The 26,785-nt window shown below is 36.3% G+C and overlaps 1 protein-coding gene and 2 long non-coding RNA genes across 3 annotated transcripts; all 3 read left to right on the top strand.

Moving 5' to 3' along the window:
- Positions 1-2,756: 2,756 nt before the first annotated feature.
- Positions 2,757-5,785, top strand: LOC147762933 (uncharacterized). The gene is made up of 3 exons (XR_015333332.1): positions 2,757-2,806; positions 3,364-3,537; positions 4,075-5,785. It is a non-coding gene; the product is annotated as an uncharacterized LOC147762933 (long non-coding RNA).
- A 2,325-nt stretch (positions 5,786-8,110) lies between these two features.
- LOC147762932 (asialoglycoprotein receptor 1-like) lies at positions 8,111-12,008 on the top strand. Its single transcript, XM_087009789.1, has 4 exons — positions 8,111-9,280; positions 9,794-9,842; positions 10,347-10,520; positions 11,654-12,008. The coding sequence occupies exons 1-4, from the start codon at positions 8,948-8,950 to the stop codon at positions 11,887-11,889; spliced, it is 792 nt and encodes a 263-aa protein (XP_086865915.1). The 5' UTR covers positions 8,111-8,947; the 3' UTR covers positions 11,890-12,008.
- Positions 12,009-21,007: 8,999 nt separating this feature from the next.
- Positions 21,008-22,360, top strand: LOC147762931 (uncharacterized). Its single transcript, XR_015333659.1, has 3 exons — positions 21,008-21,058; positions 21,593-21,766; positions 22,023-22,360. It is a non-coding gene; the product is annotated as an uncharacterized LOC147762931 (long non-coding RNA).
- Positions 22,361-26,785: the final 4,425 nt, after the last annotated feature.

Raw genomic sequence — 26,785 nt, 5'->3', positions numbered from 1 at the left:
CTGACTTTTTAAATAACGGAATGGAGAGCTGAGCAGTTTATGTCTGCATCGAATACTTCAGTCACGATATACTTTCTCTTAAATTGATTTTATCCCTTTAAGTAAAGAAATCGATGTTCTACTTAATTTTTAGTGTCTTTTTATTAGACTGGATGGTTAAAAGGAGAAATGAAACGAGAAAAATCTTTCTTTCTAATTTACATTTTACATTTTCTTTGTGATGAATCATTTGCAGTTAAACTAACAATATACTGAGAGTGGATGCTCAGCATGCTAGCTGCGACAGAATGCTAACTCACAAAAATATGCTTTGTAATTAGGCTCCAGTTAAACACTATACGTTATACTAAAAAGTCTAAAAAATTCTTATCCAGTATATACATGTATATATTTATCACATGTATTTGTCCAAATAAAAAAGACTTTATCCATTATATGGCGGTACTGTTTACAATTTCATGGCATTGGTGGCAACAAAATAAATTGGGAAATACAAAAATACTGTCGGTAACGAAGGGCAGGTATAAAAAAAATCACAGAAACCAACTGAAAAATTATAAAATATACACATTTCAATAAATAAATAAGTCACATCGAAAATACTTTTTTTGTATAATTTGGTATTAATGGAATGTCCCAAAGATCTTTGTGCTTCCAAATGTCATACCTGTATTGCATTGTTTCCCTGGACACATTTTAGTAAGCAAAATGCAAATAACGCTGAAGCATTTGTTTTTTTTTTATTGAACTCATTAAGATTATTTTTCTTTTAAATCCACTAACACAGGCGTTATATTTGGCGTTAATCGATAAAGTTAATCACAATATCCAAAGCATGTGTCCTACAGCAAAACGTCTTTTTCGCAATGCGCTAATAAAAAATGGACAATGGACACAATTTGTCATCACAACAAACACAATGAACTGAGTGACACGTTGGAGGAGAGTGCACCAATATGTTGGGATGTGCTAAGCATCATAAACTAGTTGTCACATTAAAGGGGTTAATCAAAAGAAAATGAATTACTTCATAAATACATTAAAGACAATTGAGAATGATCTGAACAGCAATAACTATTTCTTTACTTTGATTAAGAGAAGGGTATGGGCTCGTCTGGCGACATTCCAACCTTCCTCTCGGTAACTATGGGCGTTCAGTTTTTCCATTATTTTACCGGATCATGAATGTCCTAGAAATAAAAAGAATCAAGTTTCAAATAAAAAAACGGAAGCATCAACATTGCTTATGGTTAGCAAAAATAAAGTCTATAGAAAAACAAAGTCTACACACCTTTTGCAAAACAAAAAATGTAATTTATTTAGAACATCGTTCAAGTACAATTATTTGCTAATAATCGCTTTTTGTGTTAGCTTAATGTTAATGGCGTCATGTCTTGTTGATACCTTCAATATTTCAATTATATAGCTTCTGGCATATTTGCATCAGCTGGATATATCCCAAATCGTCCTATTATTATACTATTCATAAAAGATGTTCGATTATAACGTGTTGAAGATAGTTGTCTTCAAGTAAACGACTATGAATACACATCACGGCATAACCAGGGTATTGCACATGTCATTGCTATTAACCTGGAGTTACATGCAGTGAAATTATCCCAATCCCCTGCAGTGTGGCCAATGATTTTTTTAGTTGTTTATTTCTATATAAATTCTAAATGACTCCAACATTGTAACCTTCTTCATTCTTTTCCTGAAGGCCGTTTGATGAACCAAGTCGATTTCATCCTATGTATTATACATGTACCAAAGCCGACTTTTTTTAATTTAGCAAATAAGCGTATACCGAATGAGTTTGCTTTAAAGCGCAGTTCAGAACAATTCTTAGCTTTGGTTTGAAATATTTCATTGGCGACGTTTATTTACATCAACCAGTAGGACAGTAGACTCACTATGCACCACCGCTATAGTCACCGCTGGTCAGTTTTCATCGTTTTGTTGTCCTTGCTCTCGTACGGACAAGGGAACAGTTTGCCCAGTGCTACGTTTCAAATAGAGCAGACCGTGGAGGGATCTGTTAACGTCAACCTTGCCCTCAATGGGTCTGTCATTAGCAGGCACAATATTCGCTCCAAATTGGAATGCTCCGTGTTTTGTCTTAATGACCCTAGGTGCGTGTCCGTGAACTTAGGGGAAATAAGTGGATCGTTGGTGTGTGAGCTGAATAGTGAAATAGCGGAGCCGGATAAACTGATTTATCGGCAGGGATTTAAACACCTTAAAATGGTGAGTCTTAATCAGACCCAGAAAATATATGCAATAAACGTAAAAGACCAAAGGGAAACCCAAGTCAAATTGGAGGTTTCGAGATTTTAAAGTTTTTCATTATTGAAAAAAAGAAAGAAAAAAGGGGTTATTTCTAAATCCTTTGTTGATCAATTTGTATTTGTACATTTTATAGATAGTTCCGGTACACAGCACTACATATAGAACTAGGCCCTACCTATGAAAAATTTGAAAACAGCGTTCTTTTTGTTCTTTTAAAACCTAACGCTAAGTCAATTTTTTCTTTTCTATTAATCAAATTTCCGCAAACAAAATCATCCAATGGGTTAATTTTATTGTTCTCGTATTCTTTCTTTTATGTCTACTTGGTGGATGTTTTAAGATGGATAATTTAGATGCCTGAAGATATCTGATGTAGAAAATGTAACTCTCATTTTAGCCGATGAAAAAATGCCTCCATTATATCATAAAAAGAACGAAAAATGTGTTCCATGGGGTATTATTTTTCAGGTTACTGCCAGAAATGAATCAAATTCTTGCAATCCTCACAATTTAACTGGTAAGTGCAACAATTTCACAGGAAATATCAGCATTAATCTTCACGCAAAAGACTTCTAATGCATTCAATTTTAGATGCAATGACAATAAAAGTGCTACACGTGACCGATGAAAAAAACAGAGCGCATATCTAAATAGTATGTTCCTTCCGTTCACACGCAGGTTTAAAATAGTTGCCAGAAACAAATGTTATATAACAAGCAAGTTCTTTACGTCGGCTAATGCTGAAGACATATCTTAGTGAATAGTGATATCAGTGTTTTAAATCAATTTGTGTGATATAGACGAATAAACTCGTCGGAAAGCAAGAAAATAAAACTTCCCCTTCTGATACATGTATATCTGATAAATGATTCTCTACCATATAATGTTTCATCACAATTCAATATAGCACAATAACACTTCGAGAACTGCGTAATACATAAACCATTATAAAACCTTAGGTAAGAAATAATATCTAAAATACTCATTTTTCTCACAATTGATACTAGGTGTCCAAGCACGTGAAAATAAAATGATCTTAACATCAGTATAAATGTATATTTTTGTTTTAAATAGTCCCCAACGGCTTTGTACAGCTTGGAAATCATTGGTATTTGCACGGCACTGACAAGGCATGGACAGACGCCAATACCTACTGTCAGACGTTTGGCCTAGGGGTCTTCCTAACGACCATTGAATCAGAAGAAGAGAACGACTTGATTGCAACTCACGTATATAGGAGTGGAGGAAGTAAATGTCTATTAATATTTATCGCTGTGTTCATTCATTTACATATACATGTTGCCTGATTTATTTTTTTATTATTATCATTATTTATTTTTTGTAGAATATGTGTACTTAACAATTCGTCCTACCTGAATGTTAGTGTTTTTCATTCGGTATTATTATAATTTATTCATTTTTATCAGATTATCTTTACTACTGGAGATGTTGCTCCATCATTTTTACGCGTATAACCTGATAAACCACATAAAATATTGGATAACCCCAAAAGTGTACTACCTTCTACCAGGGCTGCAGGTTAATTGTGTACTTTACTCTAGCGCGAGAATCGTATCATGTCGTGAATTAGCTACAGACGTACATGTACCTGTGGTTATCTAGTGTAATGTCCACTTGTGACCCATGTGGAGGGTAAAAGAGTACCATTTAGGGCAACAATGAACACACGCACAAACGCACACACACACACACACACTACATGTACCTGTATATATACTGTAAATACTTTAATGCCTTAATTATCAACATAACAATCTATTGCAGCGGATTTTTGGATTGACGGAACTCGTCACAAGACAGATGGTCATTTCATATGGAACCACAACGGTACGGGTTTGACGTTCACAAACTGGGACCCTTACAGTCCTAGCGGCCATGGAAACTGCCTGGTCGTTGCAGTATATGGACCACGCGACCTGTACCACGGAAAATGGTATGATGATTATTGTGACGATACTTATGATTTTGTCTGTAAGTTCTATTTTTCGTCTTGCCAGTAAATGAAGGGTTTTAATTACAGCTTTGTTGAAAGATTGTTCGAAAGATTTAACTCTCCGTCTGATGCAAACATGTTACACAGTAATGCAATATGTTTCACAAAGGGTGGGACATTTTCTAGTGGTATATAGGCGTCAACAACTCCACTCCAATTGTGCTAAGAATGTTCCGTGTAACTACCGTATGTTTCACGGCCCATTGTACCGTAACGTATACAGCAAAATTTCAAAGGATTTAATTCTCGATCCACAAGCCTCTCAAGAAAACAAAATTTGTTTCCAGCTAAATTTTTTTATGGTGAAAAACGGTATATATATCTTTTAGATATGTAACCTGAGTTTCACAGCCGACACGGACAAATTTCTTCATTTTCATATCGATTCCCATTTTTGGACACTGAGGTAACTTTACTGCGCCAAGGCCAGAACCCAAAAAGTGTGCGAACGTAAGGACATCTGAAAATGAAGACAGGTCAAATGAAGACTGAACCTCGATTCAATGATATGCGGCATTTTATATAAGATTGGAGTGGAGACAAATATTAATAATTATTAAAAAGTTAGTGAAACTTAAACCAAAGCTGAATTATCTTGATATTTTGGCAAAGAAATACCCCCACCAGTAGAAACTTAGTCATTTAGATTAAATGTAGCACAATGTACCTTGAGAACATAAATGAAGATAAGAAAAATGTTAAACGGAATTTCTGTTCTCCTAGATAGTGATACTACATGTACCTGCATTCTTATTAGAATTTTTGATAATATGCGTCTCTTAATATCTATTGTAGATGGCAACTTTTGGACGGTATTTAATGGTAAAAACAAATATTTAGAGGCGAAAATGTACATATAGGTCAAGATTCAATTTACTTAATTTTGCCACAATGAAGGATATCTTAAATATTTCAAATAGCGAAAATTCACAAATAAAAGGAAAGTCTGTAGTCTGACTCTCTTTTGCAGTACGCTGTTACATGACCTGTCACTCTCACTTTTCAAAAATTCTGTTTCTAGGAGACATTTCTCTGACGATTGAGTGAAAATACACACAACGCATATTATAATTTATCTGCTTCAGTGTTTTGTTCAAAGATTTCTGAATAAAACAATTATTTGGTGATTTTATGTGCCATATAACATTGTTATCCTTGTGTTCCGATGTGGTTGGTTTGCATAGCTTCATAGCATCATAAAATAAACATTAAAGAGTAAATCTAAATAAAAGGACATGTTTAAGTAGTTATATGGGGATATTCATTCCACTTCTTCGATAAAGGTAAGGGTATGGTGTGTCAGCCTGCACCCTTTTCACCCCATCCAGCCCTGATGAGCATTAGCTTTAGCCAATTGGGCTATCATTTTATTTTGCCAGGCATGGAAGTTTAAAAGTTTTCAATAGTAAACGGTTAAGTCAACATTGCCTATTCTAACCAATTTCAATTCTAGGGAAAAATACAAGATATTCAGGGCCGTAGCCTGACCAAAATGCCAGGGGGGGGGGGGGGGGGGGGCAGTGAGCGGACACGAGAGGGGGGGGGGAGCTACGAGGGGAGGTGTGGGAGGGGGTGTCTAAAAACAGTACTGGCTAAAAACAGTACACCTTTGTTAACAGATTGTTGAATGATTGTCTAGTGGCCATGAGTGCCATGGCCAGAAATGCGCAGCATTCACGCGATACGCGAGGGCGCTACAGTAGGGCTTCACGTGACTCAACTAGCCAATCACAGCACAACAATGGCATCGCACACAGACTCTGTGATAAGTGCTCAGCCCATTGTCAAGTAGTGTTAGTTCATGGTAACAAGCGTATGATATGTGCAGAGAAGTTTATTGTAATATATATTGTTCTTATTGTTACATTATTAAATCCAACTCTGTATCCAAGCAGTAACTACACTGTACCAAGTCGGGTACTGATGATGTGCAGAGGTCATAGGCTATATTCCAGAATAAGCCATTACCACTAATTTATAACTTTAATTTTGTTTAATATGTTATTCATGAAAGAGTTCATGAAGGATTATTTTAATTTGTTAAATCGTGATCTTATTCTTTTTATATTCAAATAATTTAATAATGTGGGTAAAATTGGTCTTCCACTTCTTATTTGCATTTCTCCTTTACTACAAGATTATTTTTGAACAGTTGCAGCATTAAACTTTAAAATAAATAGCAATCTGAAAGAAGAATTTTGCATTATTATTAAATGATGGTAGGAATTTTGGGTTAAGAGATTAGTAAAATACTGAGTAGTGATATTGTCAGTCAATTTATGTAGAATCTGATAATATGATTGAAAATTCTGATTGAATTCTTGGCCTTGCACTGCATGGGCAGTTTCACATTTGTGTCAAGTGCTTTTTTTTGGACTCCATTGTACAGTGGCAAAAGTTCTTCAATTGCCATGAAACTTTTTAATCTGACTCTGTATGGTGCTGCTATCTGCTAGTGCTATCGGCAACGAATTAGTTTGCCTTTGTTTCTGAGTGAATCTACCGTCAAAAATCACTATTTCTGAAAATATGTGCGTTTTGCTGAGGGTAGGCTAGGCAATACAGGGCAAACTTCTTATTACGTGTGTACAACAGAATTTTTTTAAAAACCATAGCGATATTTGGTCAGGAGTTGCTTGAAGCATAGCACAGCGTTGCTGTCTATCGGCATCAGGCCGTTAGTTTGTCAGTTATCACGAATTACCCACGAATCGCGAACCCATTCATTTTCCTATGGCAATCTAGCAACTCATTAAAAGTGCACGCATGCGCAGTGGGCTAAGCGTGACGTCATGCAGTGCATTTCTGGGGATGATTTTCTCACAGAATTGATACCAACTTTGCAATTCAATTGACTTAATCCACAATCAAGGATATCATAAATATTTTAAATAGCGAATGTTTACAAATGAAAAGAAAGTATGTTGTCTGACTTTTACGATACGCTATCACATAAACTGTCAATCTCAATACTCAATTATTTCAGTTTAGCCCTAGGCGACATTACTCTGACGATTGGAAAAAAATGTGTACAATGTTTGTGAAAGTTTTATCTTGTTCAATTTATTGTGTAGAGATTTCTGAATAAAACAATAATTTGGTGATTTCATGTGTGATATTTCATTGTTATCCTTGTGAATTTGCAGTTATGAAATGCATTTCACGCGAAAGGGTTAGTCGTTTTTATTACCAATCTCATACAAATATACTTTTTTTCTTTTTTGAGTGTAATAGAGAAGCATGTTTGTAATATTTGAAGTGAAGCGATTTAAATAATCATGGCATTCCATTCTTGAATTCTTCCATAGCAAAACGTGGCATTTGCATTAAAAGGTGCTTATAAAAAACAATGGGCACAATCCGTCACAGCAAACACAATTTAATGACACACATTGAGAGAAAGAGAGAGAGAGAGAGAGATGATGATGATGATGATGATCCGATGTTGTCGTTTTTCTTAACTATAGCAACATAAACTAAACATTTAAGGGAAAATCTAAATAAAAGGACATTCTATTTCTTTGATAAAAAGAAGGGTATGGTGTGTCGGACTGCACCCTTTCATCTCATCCATCCCTGGTGAGTATTCGTTCTAATTAATATCCTTTTATTTTGACGGACATTGACGGTAAAAAACACATGCATTTTTAAAAGTTTTCAATAATAAACGGTTAAGTCAAAATTGTCTATTCTAACCAATTTTTATTCTAGAAAAAAATACAAGACACCTTATCTTCATAACTTCGGGGCATGTCAATTTTCATGTGACATACAGATAGCTTTTATCCGCATTGTCAAAGTAGGCTCACAAAGTCGACACACTGTTCGCTTATCAACATTTTTTTTGAAATTTATCTACCCCATTGTTAAATACAAAAGAATTTCGACTGATTTAAGCAAACATGTTCTAACATTATCTTCAAAGTAAGGGTAGGTTAATGACGTCATGACTTGTTGATACTTTAAATATTTAAATAATATAGCCTCCGGCATATTTGCATAACCTGGAATGCCATATCGTCCATTTGTTATTTTCTCTTAAAATACATTTGACTAAAAGATTAATGTTATCTTCGGGTAAACTACTATAAATACGTATCACTGCATAGCATGGCATTGCTAATAATACCGGGGGCCATATCTATTAAGACGACTCCAATACCCTGCGTTGCGATCAATGAACTTTTATATGATGATTTCTTATAAAAATGGAGAATAACTCCGCCTGTGTTACCTTCATTCTTTTCCCAAAGGCTATTTTATCAATCAAGTCACATCGAACAAGTGTACGTCAACCTAATTTCACAAATCTTCGATTTCATTTTATTTGTACTTACCTGAAGCCGACTTTTTAATTAAGCAGTGAATTAATGAGTGGGTTTAAGGAATACAGTCGACTTTGAGAGTTGCGCATACCCACAGTATGATGTTCAGCTTTACATCAAAATTGAGATACTAGTAGATCTTCTGCACATCTGCGAACTGTATGTACAAGTATGTCAACATAGTCCATCTTCTCGTGTTTTGGGGATCATAAAAAATAAAAAAAGTCAAGGGTTTACTTAAAAACAGTACAAATTTTAACATACGCTTTTGTCCGAAATATTCCATTGGTGACGTTCCGAGAAGGACAGTAGACTCACCATGGACCACCGCCATAGTCACCGCTGGTCAGTTTTCATCGTTTTGTTGCCCTTGCTCTCGTACGGACAAGGGAACAGTTTGCCCAGTGCTACGTTTCAAACAGAGCAGACCGTGGAGGGATCTGTTAACGTCAACCTTGCCCTCAATGGGTCTGTCATTAGCAGGCACAATATTCGCTCCAAATTGGAATGCACCGTGTTTTGTCTGAATGACCCAAGGTGCGTGTCTGTGAACTTAGGGGAAATAAGTGGATCGTTGGTGTGTGAGCTGAATAGTGAAATTGCAGAGCCGGATAAACTTATATATCGGGAGGGATTTCAACACCTTAAAATGGTGAGTCTTAATCAGACCCAGAAAATATATGCAATAAACGTAAAAGACCAAAGGGAAACCCAAGTCAAATTGGAGGTTTCCAGATTTTAAAGTTTTTCATAATTAAAAAAAAAAAGAAAGAAAAAACGGGTTATTTCTAAATCTTTTGTTGATCAATTTGTATTTGTACATTTTATAGATAGTTCCGGTACACAGCACTACATGTAGAACTAGGCCCTACCTATGAAAAATTTGAAAACAGCGTTCTTTTTGTTATTTTAAAACCTAACGCTAAGTCAATTTTTTCTTTTCTATTAATCAAATTTCCGCAAACAAAATCATCCAATGGGTTAATTTTATTGTTCTCGTATTCTTTCTTTTATGTCTACTTGGTGGATGTTTTAAGATGGATAATTTAGATGCCTGAAGATATCTGATATAGAAAATGTAACTCTCATTTTAGCCGATGAACAAATGCCTCCATTATATCATAAATTGAACGAAAAATGTGTTTCATGGGGTATTATTTTTCAGGTTACTGCCAGCAATGAATCAAATTCTTGCAATCCTCACAATTTAACTGGTAAGTGCGACAATTTCACAGAAAATATCAAAATGAATCTTCACACAAAAGACCTCTGGTGCTTACAATATGCACTGTAGGTGACCGAGAAAAAACAGAACGTACATCTAAATTGTATGTTCCTTTTCACTTCTGTTCACATGCAGAATTGGGATAGTTGTAGATTTTCACCCTCAGGAACAAATGTTATATAACAAACAAGTTTTTTACGTCAGTTAATGCTAAAGACATACCTTAATGAATAGTGATAGCAGTGTTTTGCGTCAATTTCTGTGATATACAAGAATAACTCGTTGGAAAGCAAGAAAATAAAACTTCCACTTCTGATGCATATAATCTTTAATCGCGTTTCAATAGCACGATAACATTTTGAAAACTGCGTGATACGCAAACCATAATAAAAGAAATAATTTCTAAAATATTCATTTTCTCACAATTGATACTGAGTTGTGTTAATCCAAGCACTTAAAGAGAAAATGATCATGAACATATTCGTATTTTCAGTGCCCGACGGTTTTGTACAGCTTGGAAATCATTGGTATTTGCACGGTACTAACAAGGCATGGAGAGACGCCAATGCCTACTGTCAGTCGCTCGGCCCAGGGGTCTTCCTAACGACCATTGAATCGGAAGAAGAGAACGACTTGATTGTAACTCACGTCGATAGGAGTGGAGGAAGTAAATGTCTTTTATCACTATGTTCATTCATTTACATAATCATGTACCAGTCGTTTTTCTTTGTAGAATATGTGTACTTTATCATTCGCCACACCTGTTTTTCTGAATGCTTGTGTTTCTCATTCTGTAGAATCTACCCGGTATGTTATTGTACACATGGTTTTAGTCCCGATCCGTCTCGTCCGCCGTATCCGCCGGCTCCACCGCCATGTCACCGTTACCGCTTCTCCTCCTAGACTACAAGGGCCTGCGTACCGATCTCTTAGATTTAAGCAACAGACAATCTCAACACGATCTACGTAAATTTTGGGCTCTGTCGGTTTAACATTTTCCTTCCCTTTTATCTCCAAAACTGGCAGAGATACGCGCATAGTTACTATTGAACTTGAATAAGAAGTCATATACTGGCAGTCTAACCGTAACCATGAATTTGAACTTTGACCTACTTTTCGTCATGAACCACACTTCACAGACTTGGATTTGACCTTTTACTTTTCCCCATGATTTTATTATAAATTGTATTTTTCAACAAAAAAAAGTGAGAACTCTTGTTTCCTGTAATTTGTAGAGCGTGTCAAACAAAATACTGGAGGTGATGTCACTTTTTTGTCTTCCATACGAATGCGCTTACTCCAGTTGGTGGTGCAATACCCGGAGGCGGTATCGCCTCTCTGATCCTCTAGTTATTATTTATTTTTGTTATCAGTTTATCTTTACTACTGGAGACATTGTTTCATCGTTTTTACATGTATAATTATAACTCTGATTAGACTTGTGAAGATTCTTTTGTCTATCGCTACTTATATTTTCGTAGAATAACATAGCTAATGAAACTGTTCTATACAACTCTGATTATATTTAAGAGTAGATAAAAATAATGGATAAACCCAAAAGTGTACTATCCTCTACAGGTACCTTCCGCAAATTAATTATGTGCACTTTTCTATAGCGCGAATATCGCATCGTGCCATGAATTAGCCACAGACCTATCTGTGGTTATCTAGTGAAAAATTCACCTGTGACTCTGGCAGAGGGTAAAAGTGCTGTCAACACACACACACACACACACACACAATACTTACATGATTTTATAAAGGCGAAGTTTGCATTATCAGCATAAAAATCTATTACAGCGCATTTTTGGATAGACGGAAGGCGTCAAGTGACAGATGGTCATTTCAAATGGACCCACAACGGTATGGACATGGCGTTCACGAACTGGGGCCCCTTCTACCCTAGCGGCTACGGAAACTGCCTGGCCGTTGCAGTATATGGACCACGCGACTCGGACCATGGGATGTGGTATGATGATTTATGTGGCGATACTTATGATTTTGTCTGTAAGTTCAATTCTTCATCATGCCGATAAATGTAGGGCTTTATTACAGCTCTGTTTAAACATTGTTCCAAACCCGTTACTCTTCCAAACATTTTACGCGATACTGCAATATGTTTCACAAAGGGCAAAGGGTTAATGTAATGTTTAACCTTGTCGTTTGTACAGTAACGTATACAGCAAAAATTCAAAAGATCAGTACTCGACCCACAAGCCTCTGAAGAAAACAGCACGTACCGGTATTTTCACCTAATTTTTTCGTTGAAAAGCGTTAAATATCCATTAGATATGAAACCTAAGTTTCTCAGTCGATACGGACCAGTTCTTGTTTATCATATCCCCAGATATTCCCATATAAAGACTAAATGTACTCTGAGAACAAATATGAAGATGTAAACAAACGTAATTCAGAATTTCTGTTCTCCTAGATAGTGATTCTACTTACTTTCTTATTGGTATTTTGATAACATGCATATGTCTTTTAAAATATCTGTTGTAGATGACACCTTTTGGACGATATTTAGTGGTAAAACATATTTTTAGGGGCGAATATGTACATGTAGGTCAAGATTCAATTGACTTAATCCACAATCAAGGATATCATAAATATTTTAAATAGCGAATGTTTACAAACGAAAAGAAAGTATGTTGTCTGACTTTTGCGGTACGCTATCACATAAACTGTCATTCTCAATACTCAATTATTTCAGTTTAGCCCTAGGCGACATTACTCTGACGATTGAAAAAAATGTGTACAACGTTTGTGAAAATTTTATCTTGTTCAATGTATTGTGTAGAGATTTCTGAATAAAACAATAATTTGGGGATTTCATGTGTCATATTACATTGTTATCCTTGTGAATTTGCAGTAATGAAATGCATTTCATGCGAAAGGGTTTGTCGTTTTTATGATCAATCTCATACAAATATACTTTTTTTCTTTAGGTAATACAGAAGCATGGTTGTAATATTTGAAGTGAAGCGATTTAAATAATCACGGCATTCCATTCTTGTATTCTTTCATAGCAAAACGTGGCATTTGCAATGAAAAGTGCTTATAAAAAAATGGACAAAATTAGTCACAGCAAACACAATTTAATGACACACATTAAGAGAGAGAGAGAGAGAGAGAAAGAGAGAGAGAGAGAGATGATGATGATCCGATGTTGTCGGTTTGCTTAACTATAGCATCATAAACTAAACATTAAAGGGTAAATCTAAATAAAAAGACATAAAAGGATATTCATTCCACTTCTTCGATAAAGAGAAGGATATGGTGTGTCGGACTGCACCCTTTTCATCTCATCCAGCCCTGATGAGTATTCGCTCTAATTAATATCCTTTTATTTTGCCGGACATTGAAGGTAAAAAACTCATGCATTTTAAAAAGTTTTCAATAATAAACGGTTATGTCAAAATGTTCTATTCCAACCAATTTTAATTCTAGAAAAAATACATGACACCTTATCTGCATTACTTTGGGACTTGACAATTTTCCACATTGTCAAAGTAGGCTCACAAAGTCGGAACACCGTTCGCTTATCAACAATTTTTTTGTAATTTATCTACTTCATTGTTAAACACAAAAGAATTTCGACTGATTTAAGCGAGCATGTCCTAACATCATCTTCCAAGTAAAGTGAGGTTAATGACGTCATGTCTTGTTGATACTTTAAATACTTAAATTATATATAGCCTGCGGCATATTTGTATATCCTGGAATCCCAAATCGTCCATTAATTATATTTCTCATTATATTTGTCATATAATTTGAATAAAAGATAAATGTTATCTTCGGGTAAACGACGTCAAAAACTATGAATACGTATCACGGCATAGCATGACATTGCTAATAATACCGGGGGCCATATGCATTAAGATGGCTCCAATACCCTGCGAAGCGATCAATGAACTTTCATATGATAATTTCTTATAAAAAATGCTGAATAACTCCACCTGTGTTTCCGTCATTCTTTTCCCGAAGGCCATTGTATCAATCAAGCCGCACTGCACAAGTCTACGTCAACCTATTTTCACTAATCGTCGATTTCATTTTATTTGTATTTACTCAAAGCTGACATTTTTTAATTGAGCAGTGGATTAATGAATGGGTTTTAGGAGTGGAGTCGACTTTTAGAGCTGCGCATACCCACAGTATGATGTTCAGCTTTACATCAACATTGAGATACTAGTATATCTTCTGCACATCTGCGAACTGTATGTACAAGTATGTCAACATAGTCCATCTTCTCGTGTTTTGGGGATCATAAAAAAATTAAAAAGTCAAGGGTTTACTTAAAAACAGTACAAACATACGCTTTTGTCCGAAATATTCCATTGGTGACGTTCAGTCATTTCACCGAGAAGGACAGTAAACTGACCATGGACCACCGCTATAGTCACCGCTGGTCAGTTTTCATCGTTTTGCTCTCCTTGCTCTCGTACGGACAAGCGAACAGTTTGCCCAGCGCCACGTTCCAAACAGAACAGACCGTGGAGGGATCTGTTAACGTCAACCTCGCCCTCAATGGTTCTGTCATTGGCAGTTACGAGGTTCGCTCCAAGTTGGAGTGCACCGTGTATTGTCTGAATGACCCAAGGTGCGTGTCTGTGAACTTAGGGAAGATATGTGGATCGTTGGTGTGTGAGCTGAATAGTGAAATAGCGGTGCCAGATAAGCTTATTTATCGGGAGGGATTTCAGTACCTTAAAATGGTAAGTCTTAATCAGACACACGAGGAACACATCAGAACCCGAAAACGTACAGACCAAAAGCTCAGATCAGGGCAAATTGGAACTTCTGAGATTTTAAAATACTTTATTGTTTATTAATCAATTTGTATTTGCTTTCATGTACATTTGATAGGCACTTTTTGATATCAATTTACTTTCTGTTATTTTGCAACATAGCGTTAGATTTAATGTAACTCCTATTTAGCTGATAAGCGATTGCATGTACAATATCATTATAAGATTGAAAAATGGAGTCAAGTTTTCAGGTGCCCGCCAGCAATGAATCAGACTCTTGCAATCGATTCAATTTAACTGGTAAGTGTAGCAATTTCACACGAAATATCAAAATTAACCTTCAAACAAAAGACATACAATGTTAAATACAACGACAAGAAAAGTGACAGAGAAAAAAGAATACATATAAAATAGCATATTCCTTTGCATTTCTATGAAAAACAAATTGTGAAATACAGTACATTTCTCTATGACAGGGTATCGTTAATCCAAGCAATTAAAAAGAAAATGATCTTAATGTCTGTACAAATGTACATTTTCGTTTTAAATAGTGCCCGACGGTTTTGTACAGCTAGGAAATCATTGGTATTTTCACGGCACTAACAAGGCATGGACAGACGCCGATGCCCACTGTCAGTCGTTCGGCCCAGGGGTCTTCCTAACGACCATTGAATCGGAAGAAGAGAACGACTTGATTGCAACTCATGTCTATAGTAGTGGAGGAAGTAAATGTCTATTATCACTTTGTTCATTCATTCACATTTACACGTTCCAGGGATTTTTGATAAAATATGTGTACTTCATCATTCGCCCTACGTGTTTTTCTGAATGTTAGTGTTTTTCATTCTGTATTATTATTTATCTATTTTGTTTTTAGCTTATTTTCACTGCTTGATGCATTGTTCCATCGTTTTTGCATATATATTTATAACATGATGAACCACAACTCAATTACAATTGATTACAATTAAGACTAGATAAAAATATTGGATAAACCCAAGCGTGTACTAGCCCCTCTACCAGGTTTACTATGTGCACTTTTCTCTGGTTGATGAATCGTCATGAATTAGCTACAGACATATATGTGATTATCTAGTTAAACATCCACCTCTTACCCTGGTAGAGGGTAAAAGTGTACCATTTAGGGCAACAGTGAACACACACACACCCACACACAATACTTACATATATAATGTAAATACTAAATTTGCTTTATCAGCATAACATCTATTACAGCGCATTTTTGGATTGACGGAACTCGCCACGTGACAGATGGTCATTTCATATGGAACCACAACGGCATGGATGTGACGTTCACGAACTGGGGCCCCTTCAACCCCACTGGCTTTGGAAACTGTCTGGTCGTTGCAATATATGGAGTATATGTCTCGAACCACGGGAAATGGTATGATGATTTATGCAGCGATACTCATGATTTTGTTTGTAAGTTCAATTCTTCATCCTGCCAATAAATGTAGGATTTAATTACAGCTCTGTTTAAAGATTGTTCGAAACCAGTGACTCTCCGTCTGATGCAAACATTGTACAATATTAATGCAATTTTTTCACAAAGGGCAAAGAGGTGGAACATTTTCTACAGTAGTATGTAGGCGTCAACAACTCCACTCCAATTGTGCTAGATTGATCCGTGCATCTACCGTATGTTTCCGGCCCTTTGTACTTGTTTTTTGTACCGTAACGTATACAGCAAAATTTCAAATGATCAGTGCCCATAAGTTATGAAACCTGAGTTTCACAGCCGACACGAACCAGTTTCTTCATTCTCATATCGATCCCCATATATGGACACTGAGGTAACTTTACCGAAAAGTGTGCGTTCGTAAGGAGATATGAAAATAAGACGTTGGCACTGTACCTCGAACACTGATATGCGCCATTTTATACAAGATAGGAGTGGAGACAAAACTTAAACCAAGCATCAAGTTGCATTATTTTAATATCGGTGTAATGCACCGAAATACTCCCAGTAGGAACTTTGTCATCTAGATAAGAATGGAACAAAATGTACTTTGAGAACATATCTGAAGATAAGAAGAAATATTTTACGGAATTTCTGTTCTCCTCGGTAGTCGTACTACCTGTATTCTTATTAGCATTTTGATAACATGTGCATATCTTAATATCTATTGTAAATGACACCTCTTAGCAGGTATTAAGTGGTAAAAACAAATCTTTTGAGGCGAAAATGTACATGTAGGTCAAGATTCAATTGACTTAATTCCGCGACAATCAAGTACAGGGTTACTACTTAATATGGAATATTATTTTTTGGCAAGAAAATTTTCTACAAAATATTTATTTTCTCTCCAACTACTTTAAATCCAAAAATGAGGTGTCACTCCATGTGTAGCCAGGTGTGTTACCTAATTACCACACAATTCTCGAAGCAATTGATGCATGCAGTTGCATGTTCTGTGGTCAGAAATGTGAGGGGTGGTCTTTTCGGCAATTTCTGCCCTTGTATAAAAACGCATGGGTTCGTTCAATCTTTGGAGTGTGTTTAGAGAAGCAACAAAGGGATCGCTCTGAAACTTGACAGGTACCTTAGTGAAGATATGGTTCGACAGCTAAGCAACGCAGCTTACTATGGGATTCTTGCTCTCAGAGAAAATTGCCAGAAACCGACAGCCATTGCCAGGTAATTCAACATTTATCTGGAACCGTTAGTTAAGTCCTCCAAAGAAATGCTGCAACAGGGGCACCTACTCCAATAACTCTACCAGGGTGTCCGCGTATCACACCAAGAAGACAGGATCGCCTTCTCCTTAGAGTGCGCCGTGCTGGTCGTACAAAGACAACCAGTGTCCTCAGAAAAGAATGGCAGGATGCCATTCAAATACCCGTTTGAAGGTCCCTCGTTAACAAGAGATCACTGCAAGCCGGTTATTTTGCACGAAGACCAGTAGGGAAACCACTGTTAACAGCAGGTCATATACAGCGACGTCTGTATGGGCTGGGGACCACGTGCGTTTTCAGCCAAAACTCTGGAATCACGTCGTTTTCGGTGATGAGGCCAGATATGGAGTTTTTAGGGATGACGGTCGAATTCGTATCCGCCGACGTGTACGAGAGGCATAACACGATGATTGTGCACTGCCTAGGGTGTAAGCAGGGGGTGGTAACGTCTCTGTTTTTGGAGCATTTCATGCCGGTGACCAGAACCAGTTGGTTTTTTTAGGAGGCAACCTCAACCAGGGTTCCTACAGAGACATTCTACAGCAAACAATGCTTCGATTTGTAAGAGTCATCTTCATGAACAACTTTGTGTATCAAGACGACTGCGCATTCACACATCGGGACCGCAGAATCACTGTTTTTCTTCGAAACCAATCGGTTCAGCAACTGCCCTGGCGTGCAAACTCCCCAGATATGAACCCAATTGAAAATCTGTGGGCGGAAGTAACTCACAGAATTAATAGCTATGGTCATCGGCCGGTAAATGTGGATGAACTACGACAGGCAAATATCACTGCATGGAATGATATCCCCATCCAAACTCCAAAAAACTTGTCACAGGGTATGCCATGTAGGATGAGGGCGCTGCAAGCGGCTGCTGGAGGTGATACCCGCTATTGATGACTTTTCATGATTTACTGCAATGTGTTCTTTGACTGTGTAATATATCACTGTCCGGAGGCTATCATTTTCTTTAATATCTTAGCTTAAAATAATATTGACATCAAACTGTTGATATGGTTTTCTGGGGCTGTTCTTTTCTTTTGAATGACGTCTTATGTCAGATTTGATATTATTGACCAAAATATCTCACAATAGAAGACTGGATATTTTTATCACTCAATGACATACTTTTTTTGATGAATTAAGCCAAAAGATTTATAATCGCCACTCAAAAATAACAATGATAAAAAATATTCCATATTAAGTAGTAACCCTGTATATCCTAAATATTTGAAATAGCGAAAATTTACAGATGAAAGGAAATTCTATTGTCTGACTTTCTTTTGCAGTACGCTGTCACATGAACTGTCACTCTTAATTCTCTACAATTTCTGTTTAGCCCTAGGCGACATTTCTCTGACAATTGAGTGAATATACACAATGTTTTATGCAAAAATGACTTAATAAAAAGTTATTTGGTAATTTCATGTGTCATAATTACATTTTATCCTTGCGAATTCCCAGTAATGCATTTCACGCGAAAGGGTTGGTCGTCTTTATTATCAATCTCATACAAATATTATTGATTTTTCTCTTTTGAGTGTAATACAAAAGCATGGGTGTTATATTTGGAGTAAAACGATTTAAATAACCACAGTATTCCATTCCTGTATTCTTCTATTGCAAAAAGTAGCATTTGCAATGAAAAGTGCTAATAAAAAAAGACAATGGCCATAATCTGTCGCAGCAAACACAGTTTATTGACACGCATTGAGAGGGAGAGAGAGATGATCCGACGTGGTCGGTTTGCTTAGCTATAGCATCATAAACTAAACATTACAGTGTAATCTAAAGAAAAGGACAGCTTTAAGTATTTATAGGGACTATCAGAAGGGTACACGTATGGTGTGTCGGACTGTGCCCTTTTCACCCCATCCAGCCCTGATGAGTATCAGCTCTAATCAATAGGGTTATCCTTTCATTTTGCCGGACATCGAAGGTAAAAAAAATCATATTATTAAAGTTCCCAATAAAAAAAAACGGATAAATCAACATTGCCTACTCTTACCGATTTTAATTCTTAAAAAAAAAAAAAACAAGACACCTTATCTTCATAACTTCGGGGCTTGCCAATTTTCATGTGACAAACAGATTTTAACCGCATTGTAGGCTCACAAAGTCGGCACACTGTGTGCTTATCAACAGTTTTTGTAATTTAACTAGACCATGGTTTTAATATTGTTAAACACATAAGAATTTCGACTGACTTTAGCGAGCATGTATTAATATCTTTTAATTAAAATTAAAGTAAAGCGAGGTAAATGACGTCGTATATTGTTGATACTTTAAATATTTAAATAATATTTAGCCTCTGGCACATTTGCATAATCTGGACATATCCCAAATCGTCCATTCATTATATTTCTCATAAAACACGTTCGACTAGAAGATAAATGTTTTCTTCAAGTAAACGACGTCAAAAACTATGAATGCTATCACGGCAGAGCATGTCATTGCTAATAATATCCGGGGTCACATATACTGAGATGCCTCCACTGCCCTGCAGCGCGGTCAATGAATTTTCCCATAATAATTGATAATATATGACAATTTCTTTTAAAAATACTGAATTACTCCACCAGTGTAAACATCTTCATTCTTTTCCCGAAGGCCGTTTTATCAACCAAGTCAGACTGCATAAGTCTACGTCAACCTATTTTCAAAAATCTTCGATTTCATTATTTGTTTTACCCAAAGCCGACTTTTTAATTCGGCAGTGGATTAATGAATGCATTTGGGGAGTGCAGCCTACTTTGAGAGTCGCCAGAATCTGCGCATACCCACATTATGATGTTCAACTCATAGATCTTCTGCACTTCTGTGAACTGTATGTATGTACAAAATAATCCAGCTTCTCGTGATTTAGGGAACATAAAAACAATAAAAGGGCAAAGGTTTATTTAAAAACGTACGCTACAGACATACATTGTGTACGCTTTGGTTTGAAATATTCCATTGGCGACGTTTAATAACATCAACCCGTAGGACAGTATACTCGCCATGGACAACCGCTATAGTCACCGCTGGTCAGTTTTCACCGCTTTGCTGTCCTGGCTCTCGTACGGACAAGCGAACAGTTTGCCCAGCGCCACGTTTCAAACAGAACAGACCGTGGAAGGAACCGCAAACGTCAACCTTTCCCTCAATGGTTCTCTCATTGGCAGTTACGAGGTTCGCTCCAAATTGGAGTGCACCGTTTTTTGTCTGCATGACCCAAGGTGTGTGTCTCTGAACTTGGGGAAAATAAGTGGATCGTGGGTGTGTGAGCTGATAAGTGAAATAGCGGTGCCAGATAAGCTGATTTATCGGGAGGGATTTCAGTACCTTAAAAAAGTAAGTTTTTATTAATCAGTGCGTGGATTTTGACACCATTAAGCTTACTTGTATTAGAAACCAAACTTTAACTTTATTTTGTATACGTCCCAAATAAAATTCTGCACCCAAAGTCCAATGGGTTAATTTTAATGTTCCTGTATTCTCTTTTTTTAAAGATGTTTTTAATCTGGAAAAATTAAGACGCATAAAGTAATATGACGTAGAAAATATAGCTCTTATTTCAGCAGAGTGCATTAACAATATATATATATATATATATATATATATATATATATATATATATATATATATATATATATGTGTGTGTGTGTGTGTGTGTTATTACGTATATAATATATATATTTATGTTTAATATGTGTTTTTTTTCAGGTTCCTGCTAGGAATGAAACCAATTTTTGCAATCAGCTAAATTTAACTGGTAAGTTCAGCAATATTACGTATAAAAATGAATTTCCAAAACAAGAAATATCAGCTGCAAGTACTAACAAATGCACTGACAACAAACGTATTGTAGGTTCCCTGGGAAAAAGATAACTCATACCAAAACAGTCGGTTCCTTATTAATTCTGTGTATGTGCAAATCTGCAAATCTAGGATTTGAAAAAAATGCCCTATAGGATAAATCCTATAAAACCAGCTAGGGGCGCGGGGAGTTCTTTAGGACGGTAATTATTGAAGGCATTTTAGCAAATAGCCCTATCAATGTTTTGAATTAATTGATCTAATGGTGGAAAGTAACAAAAGTAAACTTTAAAGTCGGAAATCCCTATGGAATGATTCTTTACCAAAAAAAAAAAAATGGTCACATTTCAGTAGCTCGCTATCATTTTGCGAAATGCGAGGTACGCCTCAGATTAAAAATAAATCATGACATGTTCTTTTTTTTTCTACGACTGGGTTGCGTTAATCCAAGCACTTGAAAAGAAAATGATCTTATTTTCGTTTAAAACAGTCCCCGACGGCTTCGTACAACTTGGAAACCATTGGTATTTGCACGGCACTAACAAGGCATGGACAGACGCCAATGACTACTGTCAATCGTTCGGCCCAGGTGTCTTCCTAACGACCATAGGATCGGCAGAAGAGAACGACTTGGTTGTAACTCATGTATATAGGAGTGGAGGAAGTAAATGCCTATATTATCACAAATTAATGTTCATTCACTTACACGTACATGTAGATTTAGCTTCACTACTACATACATTGTTCCATTGTTTTAAACTTTCAAAACATGATAAATGATAATTCTGATAACATAACGGGAAGATTAAAAATACTGGAAAAAACTAATGGTTCACTTACAACTTCGGGCAACAGTAAACACACACACACACTATAAGCAAACGAATTCCCCTGTTTATCAGCATAACAATCTATTACAGCGCATTTTTGGATTGACGGAACTCGTCACTTGACAGATGGTCATTTCATATGGAACCACACTGGTACGAACGTGACGTACATGGACTGGGCCCCGTCCAACCCCACTGGCTATGGCAACTGCCTGGTCCTTGCAGTAAGACTGAATGAAGACGAGTCAACTCATGGGCAATGGTATGATGATATATGCAGTGTAGTGTATGATTTTGTCTGTAAATTCTATTCTTCATCCTGCCAATAAATACATGCAATAGATATACTGTATGCTTTACAGCTCAGATAGAACAAGATATTGATCGAAACCTTTATCTTTACGTCTGATGCAAACCTTTTGTACAATATTGCAATATGATGCACAAAATATTGAAGGGGGTAGAACATGTTCTATGCTTGTGTGTGGACATAAGCAACGCCAATTTTGCTAAGATTTTTTAAGTGCCATTAATTTATGTTTGTGTTTGTACTATATCACATACAGCATAATACCGAAGGATCAGTTCTGGACCCACATGTCTTTTCATGAAAACAGCACATGTTTGGACCAATTTTTTATTGGCGAATAAGGCTAAAATATCCATTACATATTAAACTTGCAATTCCATCCGACCAGTTTCATCATTTTCATAGCCCAATATATGTCAACTAAACTTCACCAAGCCAAGGTCGGTGTCCCAAAAGTGAGCACGTAAGTAGATTTAAAATTTAAGACGTTGGCGCTGAACATTGGGGCAAAGATTTATGACATTTTATACAAGATAGGCGTGGAAAAAATCACTAATTATTATTTCAAAGTTAGGCTTACTTAAACCAAGCCTACAGCTGAATTATTTTGATTTTGTTGTGATGATATTTTGGCAAAAAAATACCCCCAATTGAAATTTTGCCATCTAGATTGATTGGAACAAAATGAACTTTGAGAACAAATGTGAAGATATAGACAAACGTTTTAAGGAATTTTCTGTTCTACTAGATATTGATGCTATCTGTATTCTTAATAGAATTTTTGTTAACATGTAAATATTCTAATGTTTGTTGTGAATGAGGCCTTTAAGACAGTTTTCAGTGGTAAAACAAATCTTTAGAGACGAAAATGTACATGCATGTCACCATTCAATTGACCTCTGCCACAACAAGAATATCCTTAATGTTTCAAATAACGACATATTGCAGATAAAAAGGAAGTTCGTTGTCTGACTTTCTCTTGCAGTGCACTCTCTCTCTCTCTCTCTCTCAATAATTTCCGTTAAGCCCACGGTGCCCTTACGATTGATTGAAAATTTGCGCAACGTTGTTAAATATTTCATGTGTAAAGATGACTGTATAAAGGACGTATTTGGTGATATCTAATGTTGTCTTTGTCATCAAGAGCACTGTTAGTACTGATTTTTCTCAGTCACCAGGGTAAATATAGTTATGTAAATATTTGTTAAATATCAATAAAACATAAGCAAATATGTTTTGAACGCAAGCCTGTGTTTTTCCGTGTTAATGATATTGTGGGGAGTGTTAGAGACTGCCCAGCTGTTTTTTTTTTTTAAGCAGGTACATTTATCATGAAACAAACAAGTGCTTTTTCACGCCGCAAATTGGATTTAAATCATTATTTTTATCCTTAAGTAAAGGCATGTGTCAGAGGGAAACTTGATGCGTAACTCTTCATTAAGAGAAACTGTTAGAATATACAGAAAACAGAATTCGCATAAGATATGCCTACATTTACATACGTATCTGGATCGCCAGGCTCCTTGGTAAAATGCGTGACGTCGCACCTGACACATTATATATAACATGTACCAAGAAAGCTCTTGAGCTGGAAGAGGATGGGGGCAGTGAACAGTTTTGGGAACGTCGAATGCACGTTTTTTTTTACACTGATCTTGACCTTTAACCGTACAGTATGTTTATCGCTTCTAAGAGTCTGGAAAATGTTCCCTTCTAACGAAATCTGTTACATTATGAATTTTACGCATTTTTTTGTATTGATACATTCTACATAATAAACGTTATCGATCTTTAAAACAAAAACGCCTCTTTTATGCCTAACACTCCCCAGTTATTCATTACCGACGGGAACTCGTGCCATGAGGACTACCAAATACAGCTCCACATAATTTTCTCTCAAAACCAAAGGAAATTGTCCCAAAAATGAAATATAAGAAAACCAAAGGTGTGCCAATGCTTTTTAACAACAGTGTACTCGCACATGTATTTCATTATATGGTAAATAAATATATACCTGCATTATGGACGGCCTGAAGAGAAGCAATCTCAAGTTGTAGACCTGATTCCACCGATGAGAAAGGTATAGTAGTTCATAAAATAGTAAATACAATTAACATGGTGTCCTGTATTTCATTTAATCATCACAATTACTGCAGCATGCTGTGCACATAATCTGTCGTCATCATATAAGATAGTTTGGAGAGATTGAGGAAAAATGATTGACCTGAAGAAGATATGCTATGTATTCAGCTAGGAGGGTAAAATGATTGAAAATGCTGTAGAAGAAAAGAGGTGGCGATGAAACCGTACTCTATACTAATATAAAGGGAAAATGGGTGATGACATTTATCGGACCTGCAGCCAGCAATTTCAAAGGGGGGGGGGGCGGGGGGGGGGGTCTTTTTCTGAGAACGTGGACTTTTACATGAACCCCCCCCCCCCCCCTCCCGGTATCTAGATCAAATTTTATCCAGAGCAGACCTTTTACTGGCAAAAAGGGCGACTGGTTTGAAACCCCTGGCTACGGCCTGTTTTATTCCATGCAAAAATTGCTGGACTGCACAGAAAAAATGTAAAGAACTATCCAAAGACATATCTGTGAATATCTAGTGAAAATCAATCTGTGGCCCTTCTAGAGGATTAAGAAAATCGTAAAAATAACGTTCAAAGGCGTGTCGTTATACTAGCCTATGCTAGACAAACCTCACAATAAATAAAACGCGATTAGTATGAATAAATGCAATCTTTGTAGATATAAATATCATAAGTAAACAATTAAATCCCGCTTCCGAAATTGTGGGATGTACAAATCTAACCCGTTCTGTGTCTGCTTGTTCACGTGCCTTTGCGTGTATTTGTGTGTCACTGGTGTCTTACCGTGTGTGTGTGTGTGTGTGTGTGTGTGTGTGTGTGTGTGTGTGTGTGGGAGGGGGGAAGGGAGAGAGGGGGAGAGAGAGAAAGAAAAAGAGATGGGATAATAATTTAGTGTTAGCAACAACAGTGGTCATTAGTCAAACCAAGGATAATGTAAATTAATAGCGGTAAGTGCCTTGTAACTGTGTTACTGAGAGCAAGGCGTAAATACTTTGTAAATTGTGATTTACTGTCATATAAATTATTTCTGCATCCTTTCGGGGATAGAGAGAACAAGAATGTCTGAGGGATTTTTTAAGGCAAATTTAATTAGAACATATCAAACCTAATGCAAATTTTCCAGGGATTCATAATCACTGACAACATTGAAAAAAAGCATGTTATTTAAGAAACGCATGTTTTTTTTTTTTTGTTTTTTTTTTTTTGTGTGTGTGTGTGTGTGTGTGTGTGTGTGTTTGTGCGTGTGTGTGTCTGAGTGCGCGTGCCTGACAAAAGAAAAATTGACCAATTGCAAAACTGGTGACTTAGATTATGTTGTTACATTGGAGTGACATCTTGGAAAGACTTCAAGTAGCTTTGATTAAACTTACAGATGTCCAAACAATTCTTATAAAGAGTCTTCCAACCGAAGAAATTGCAGTGATTTATTTGAACCGATAAGACTATTTATAGTAAACATTATTTGTTTTTCATTTGTGGTAAAAATAGTCCTCGGGTAACAATATTCTTATCTCTCGACAATTAATCGAAAATCTGACAAATAGATCTTGGGCGAACAAATACCAAGTTTCTCGCATCATTAGACTCCTGAGCAGGAGTCACATTATCTAAGTATAAGTTGACACTTGTTTGTTGTTTTTAAGGTGGGTTTTTGGGGAAGATTTCTCGGAAAATTAAATGCAGATTCGCTAAACAACTGTTCTGGGTTATTCGAGGTTACTAAGGTTTACACTCAACATATCAAATCAACTGTTTCTAAAAACTAATAATTGCTCATTCGAAATTGAAAAGAAATATTCTCGTTAAATCCCCTCTTTCTCTATCCCCCCATTTCCTTCTTTCATACATAACAAACTTGAAGAAAAATCTGTGGTATTGATCTCCCTCTCTCTTATCATTTCTCTCTCTCTCTCTATCTCTCTCTCTCTCTCACACACACACACACATACATGTGCAACGCGCGCACAGTTCCTCTCAATTTGCAGTAAAGCAAACTGGTACACAATTTCTAAAACTAACAAGGCAGCAAAGCTGTCAAATGTACAGACAAAAAACAGAAAATAAAGATATAAAAAAAGGTCATTTTGTCAATTTTGATGCAATAATAAATAATGCTTAAAATAGCACTGTCAGTCAACACTGAATTTTAATCATGCACAACAGGTAACATGGTCAATAACTGGAGCGGACCCTGAGATATTTTCTGACAGTATTCCAAAGTATCTATGTTGATCCATCGTCCATTTTGATGGTCTTCCAACAGAAAAAATAGATACCAGTCAATATAAACTTAATAACCTGTCTTCCAGAAGACCCAGAAGATGGTCTCAATCCACCCCTTCAATAAGATTACAGTTTCAGGACCATGAGAGACCAAAGTCACATGATGAAAGTCTCAATATTTGAAAAATGATGACAGTGCATAAAATAATATTATATAATGTTTAAA

Source organism: Lingula anatina, chromosome 3 (assembly GCF_051362555.1).
Source record: "Lingula anatina isolate TDL-2025a chromosome 3, LinAna3.0, whole genome shotgun sequence".
Lineage (NCBI taxonomy): Eukaryota > Metazoa > Brachiopoda > Lingulata > Lingulida > Lingulidae > Lingula > Lingula anatina.
Note: the sequence above shows the minus strand (reverse complement) of the source record. Positions and strands in the feature narration are given on the sequence as shown.

Excerpts from the sequence above, each read along its gene's own strand:
- LOC147762932 (XM_087009789.1), top strand. The coding sequence starts at position 8,948 with ATGGACCACCGCCATAGTCACCGCTGGTCAGTTTTCATCGTTTTGTTG. Across the intron at positions 9,281-9,793 it reads GATTTCAACACCTTAAAATG|GTTACTGCCAGCAATGAATC; the intron begins GTGAGTCTTAAT and ends ATTATTTTTCAG. Across the intron at positions 10,521-11,653 it reads CGTCGATAGGAGTGGAGGAA|CGCATTTTTGGATAGACGGA; the intron begins GTAAATGTCTTT and ends AATCTATTACAG.